At 41.4% G+C, this 5,825-nt stretch overlaps 1 protein-coding gene across 2 annotated transcripts; it reads right to left on the bottom strand.

Annotated features, from left to right (window-relative positions):
- Positions 1 to 1,104: 1,104 nt before the first annotated feature.
- LOC109765542 (large ribosomal subunit protein mL101 (rPPR4)-like) lies at positions 1,105 to 3,966 on the bottom strand. Of its 2 annotated transcripts, none has more exons than XM_045230519.2 (2): positions 3,648 to 3,781; positions 1,105 to 2,576 (listed from the first exon to the last, which is right to left on the bottom strand). In XM_045230519.2, exons 1-2 carry the CDS (start codon positions 3,711 to 3,713, stop codon positions 1,437 to 1,439), a joined length of 1,206 nt encoding a protein of 401 aa, XP_045086454.1. In that variant the 5' UTR covers positions 3,714 to 3,781; the 3' UTR covers positions 1,105 to 1,436. The 2 variants fall into 2 exon arrangements, with proteins under 2 accessions (XP_045086454.1, XP_020179913.1); XM_020324324.4 differs by having other exon boundaries at positions 1,114 to 2,576; positions 3,620 to 3,966.
- Positions 3,967 to 5,825: the final 1,859 nt, after the last annotated feature.

The following is a 5,825-nucleotide window of genomic DNA, read 5'->3' as shown; positions in this document are numbered from 1 at the left end:
TGCGCTCTGTGCACGAAACCAAAGCAAGGGGCAACCGCATGTTAGCTTCATGGTGCATAGAGCTGCCCAGGAATGAAAGCAATCAAAGAATGGATCAGAGGAGCGCTAGGTACCGTCGGAGACCGAAGTGGCGGCGAGGAGCTCCCCTGGCTCACTCTGGTTGAACCGCGTCCGCTTCCATTGCTTGAACATCAATTCAATGCAAGCATATGTGGCCAAGTGGTTTAGGTGGACTCGGCAACGGCGTTTATATAGCCAAGGCGAGGAGTGGATAAGGCCGCCGCTCGGGAGTTGCCTTCATGGCGACGGGGGCCGCGGGAGAGGGCAAGGCAAACATGGTAGGCCCTAGGTAGGTAGGGGAGGAGTTTCCTGGTGATTTAGTCCCGAGCAAATGACCGGCGGAAAATCTCGTGTGCCTGTCCACGACGGTGGTCATGGTGTTGCGGCGGACGACACAGACGGTGCATGCTTGGAAAGAAAATATGTGAGGTGCCTTGGGCAGGAGAAGATATGCCTAGTTTGACTTCACCATATTTGAGCAAGAGAAAGGGTTGCAAGAATTTGCTTAAATCCAAAGAAGAATCACTCAAAAGAATTTAAGACCAAAGAAAATCCAGAAAGTGGAAACTGGTCTGTTAGACTCCTCCGCTCCACTGGCCAACATCTCCCCGCCCGAGCCCTTCCCTCCTGCTAAAGGAGGACAGAACAAACCAACCCACCGACGACAAAGATCATGATCGCCACCCTCAGCATCACGCTTGGGAGGGCTGCTCCCCAACAACCATGACCCCGTGTTGGCCGCCACAACGTCGGTCTTCTCCCCGGATCTTTCCGCACCCGCACTACATCGCCGGTGGCTGCACGCTCAACTGGTGAGTGCAATGTGGCAGCAGTATGACCGCCATTGCCGGTGAGGAACTCAGGCCAGAACTTACCTAGCTTTTATATTTGCTGGAGAAACACCATAACCACAACAAAATTTCTATCGTGTAATTGACCGTTAGTCTTAATTCATGTGTAATCAGAACTTATTGGAATATTGTGCTATCAAGTCGAGCAAACAACTGCATGAGTAAATTAAAAGCAATTGAGAATCTTGTATTTTGAAAATAACTACTCCATCGTGTTAGCACCATTGATAGATGTTACCGTAGTCAGGGGGAGCTAGCAGAGCATCAAATGTAAAATGCCAAAAGACCTTGCAATGTACATATGATACGGAAATTCGGTGACAGCAAGGGGTGACAAAGATCATCAATTTCATCATGTACACCAGATGCTTCCTCCCGGGCTTTCACGACATAATGACATCTTCGACAAGTTATAGTACTGCTCTATGACAAAGAAAAAGGTCTACAGTAGCCTCCAATTCTACAAACGAAAATTTCCTCTTTCTATGTCAACCGTCAGAGAAACTTTTCAGAAATTTCGTCGTCTCAGGTTCTACCTGCAAGTACATAGGTCTGCATTACGGCATCATAAGTTTCCGCATCAAGGCATTCAAGACTATTCAGGCACTCGAGGAAAGACTCCACACCAGCAACATCCTTTAACTCTTCATAGTGCTTCAGAAATTTGCTCACAAGCTCTTTCGATGGCACCCATTTGTGCGCCGTCACCATGTTCTTTGCATCTCCCAAGATATCCACTGCCGCATTAACATCAAATTTATCCAAATAGAACTCTGCAAATATGCAAACTGTGCCCCCATCGCAACGGCCCTGAGCCATTGTGCTCTGACGGATAGCCTCAGCTTCGTCTATCATACCCTTATCAAGGTAAGCTCTAATCATAATATTTATTATCCTCACGTCATAACATTCATGGCTTGATTGCCACTCCTGGAAGATTTGCTGCAAAGACTCAAAGTCATCAATCATACGCAGAGCTTGAAGCATCACAAGATAGCTTCTGTTCAAGCATTTCTTGAATGTGGACTTCAACGACTCCCAGATCCTCTTCACCTCGGTTGAATTGCCACAACGGGCATGTAAGGAGAGGAGGGCAGTCCAGGACTGCAACTCAGCCTTGTCCATAACTTGCTCAACTTTCTTTAGGGCAACTTCTGCCTTGCCAAACAGCTCTAGTTTAATATAATAGTTTGCCATCAGAGTGTACAAGGACCAGTGAACTGGAGCCACCTTCTGCAATTCTTCCAGGACCTTCTCCGCGGCGTCCAGGTCATTCATTGTGATATAGCTTTCTATCAAGGTGAAGTACGCAAACTTATCAGCACTTATACCACTTTCTCGCATTTCTTCAAATGTGGAGAGAACTTTCTCTGGCTGGCCTGCCTTTTGGTACAATTTCATCAAGTAGTTGTACACCAGTTTATCTGGAACAATATTTTTGGCTTTCATCTTCTCATAGAGCTCCAGACCTTTGTATGCTAACCCGTGGTTACCATAGCAGTTAAGCAAACAGGAATAAGTTTTCACTGACTTAGATATATCTGGCAGGCTCCAGAAATATTCTTCAGCTGCCTGTATCCCATGTACTTTTGAAACGAGTTTAAGCCGCACTGCCTGATGGCCAGGACTCAAGTTTGCTCCACGAGCTTCCATCCAGTCCAGCAACTGGGTACAAAACAGCATGAGCGAAAATTATACAGTGAAAATAAAAAGATACTTTGCTCAGAAAGAGATTGCACCAGAACAGCACATGAACGCTCGGTACCATAATATTATAGTGAACATAAAAAGAACATTAGGACAGACGAATGCCATCACCATCTGAACCTTCTGCTATTAGAACATAAAACCTTCTTTTTGTAATGTTATTAAGTCTTACTCCCTCCGTTCCTAAATATAAGACCCTTTAGAGAACTACATACGGATGCATATGGACATACTTTATAATGTAGATTCACTCATTTTGCTCCGTATATAGTCTATAGTGGAATCCCTAAAAGGTCTTATATTTAGGAGCGGTGGGAGTACTTTTCTTCCCTCTAGAACATTTCTTCTCCAGGTTTTTTTGCCTATTCATGTGTGAGAATCGAGATCCCCGCTAAGCAGTAGAGTGTGTTATGGGGAAGCAACCAATGACAGATGAATTCCACGAAATTGGGAATTAACTCTGTCTAAGACCATTCTTAACCATCAATAGTTTTTGTGGTAGACATTATTTGTCAAACCTCTTCAGACTGTATACGTTTGATCTGCGGTTATTTGTACTGAACATGAAAAATACATGTTTGTTTGAGACAAATTATCCATCAAAATCTTTCCAGCAGTCTGTTAAAAACAATAAAACCTGTTAACTAGCTCATGGCAAATGCATCTTTTTTATCAAATTTTCTTTTCCTTTAGCAACGTCGTTCATGGTTATCAACCATAATTGAGTACCTAACTGATTGTAAATAGTACTAGCACAAGAATCATTTTGGGGAGGAAAAAGCGTGCTCCCATACCATCTCTTTATCATAACCAATTAGCCTCTATGTAACTATGTTTACACTGCCCATTTCCAGTAGCGACCTTAAATTAAAATAATCCCCCTTTCCTCGCTTATCCGAACCAAACTTGAAGCCCGCTAATGTACTAGCACAAGAACCAAACTTGAAGCGTCGAACAAGAAAAGGAAGAGATGAGTGGGGTGGGGTGGGGTGGGGTGGCACCTCGAGCGCGCCCTCGTTCTTCTCGAACCTGGTTAGTTCGCGGACGTACGCGAGGATCTGTTGCTCCGAGAGCCGGGACCTCTGCTGGAGCCATTCGTCCATCTCCGCCGCCACTATCCCCGGCGGTTTGCCGTCGGACACCTTCGAGATCCTCCTGTAGAGCGGGAGCCACCACGGCTCAAGGCCGCGCCGCTTGGGGCCGGCCGACTGGGCCTGCGGCTGCGCGTGATCGTGCGCGAATCTTTCCGGGGCAACGGAGATGCGCTGCCGCCGCCGCGCTTCCGCGGCGACCGCCCTGCGCAGCATGGGTGGCTGGCTGCCTGTGTTGTTGAGAATTTTTTTGTTGGTGGGTGTGGTTCTGCGGGGTGCCCCTATATCTCGCCTTCAGCGAGTCTGGCTTCTGACTCGCTGAAGGGACGAGGAGATGGGCCGGCCCACGAGCGCGGGAGGACACAGACTCTTTTTCATATTCTTATATATTTTCCGTTTTCGTTTTCTGCTGTATTTTTTCTACATACTTAAAATATTATATATATATATATATTAAAAACATTTACAAAAACATATTTAAAATTTTTTGAACGTGTATAGAAAAATTGTTGATGATGTATTAAAAAATGATGAAATTTTTTGATCAGGTATAAATGTTAATCAAGCATTTGAAAAATATGTTGAAAGTATCTGAAAAGTGTTAATCAAGCATTTGGCAAATGTTGAACGTGTATAGACAAATTGTTGATCATGTATTAAAAATTTTGATTTTTAATCATGTATATAAAAATGTTAACTAATTTTTTTTCTAAATGACAAACAATTATTTGAAATTTGTTAACCAGCATCTGAGAAATTTTAAATGTGTGCAGAAAAAATGTTGACCATGTATTAAAATATGATGAAAAATTTGATCATGTATATAAAATGTTGATTAAGCATTTAAAAAAAATGTTAAACAAGTGTTTGAATAATGTTAACCAAGCGTTTGAAAATGTTAAATGTGTATAAACAAAGGTTGACCTTGTATTCAATTTTTTAAAATCTTTTTATTTGAAAACTCTTAATCAAGCATTTAAAAAATGTAGACCATGTAATCCAAAAATGTTAATCAAACATTTTTAAAATGTTGGAAATATGTATAGAAAAAATGTGACCATGTATTCCAAAAATGTTAATCAAGCATTTTTAAAATGTTGAAAATATGTATAGAAAAAATGTTGACCATGTATTTAAGAATGGTAAATTTGTATTGGACAAATGTTAAATGTGTATTAGAAAAATAGTTTTGACATATACGAAAAATGTAGAGTGTAAATCAAAAGAAACATAAAACAAAAAAGAAAAAAGAAAAATAAAAAATTAGAAGAAAAAGGAAAACCAGACAAAAAAAACCGTTGAAAATGAGAAAGAAAGACAGAAACAAAACCTTAGAAAGAAAAAAAAAGGAAAAACAATGAAAACTGAGATAGAAAAATAAAAGAATAACAACGAAAAAGAAAAAAATCAAATGAAAACAGAGAAAACCCGGTGAAAAAAACGAAAAAGGCCTAAAAACGGAGAGGAAAACAATGAAAACCCGGGTCGTTTTGACTTAGGTACTTCGCCCTTATAGTAAATCACCAACCCGAGTGTGGGAATGTATCTGGTGCACCCGCACTTGTGGTGCTACCGGTGGACCGGATGCCATAGAATGTTTTAAAAAATCTGAAAAAAAACTAGCATGTTAACACAACATCAATGTATGATGTCACAAAATTTTATGTAAAAATTTAATATATTTTTTGAGATACAAAAATGATAAATTTGTCATCAGTGTGATAATGGGCCAAATCTAAAGCCCAAGTTATGTTATGTACTATTGAGTGTTGAATTTGTCATTTTTGTTTTTCGAGTTATGTTTCGAATTTTGACTTGAAATTTTGTGACAACCTACATTGATGTTGTGTGAGTGATAATTTTTTTCAGAATTTTTTAAACATTTTAAAAGCACAATGTGAGTTCGGTGCACCGGTAGCACCACAAGCTCCGGTGTACCAGATATTTTCCCACCTGAGTCTAGCACAGTGGCTTGCAGTGTTCCTACCAACGTGGACCCCAAGGTTCAATTCCCCACCCCACGCTCTCTTTTGACTGCTTCTCTTTTTACTTAACTGTAAGCGTGAATGGGCCGGCCGAATTATGCTTTACCCTTCAGCGAGAGATCTATCCAACT

This window comes from Aegilops tauschii, chromosome 6, assembly GCF_002575655.3.
Source record: "Aegilops tauschii subsp. strangulata cultivar AL8/78 chromosome 6, Aet v6.0, whole genome shotgun sequence".
In the NCBI taxonomy this organism is placed as follows: domain Eukaryota; kingdom Viridiplantae; phylum Streptophyta; class Magnoliopsida; order Poales; family Poaceae; genus Aegilops; species Aegilops tauschii.
The sequence above is the reverse complement of the archived record's forward strand: the minus strand, read 5'-3'. Positions and strand labels throughout refer to the sequence as shown.

Coding starts and splice junctions, on each gene's coding strand:
- LOC109765542 (XM_020324324.4), bottom strand. CDS start 3,925: ATGCTGCGCAGGGCGGTCGCCGCGGAAGCGCGGCGGCGGCAGCGCATC. Junction 2,577..3,619: donor AGAACGAGGGCGCGCTCGAG/GTGCCACCCCAC, acceptor TTTTGTACCCAG/TTGCTGGACTGGATGGAAGC.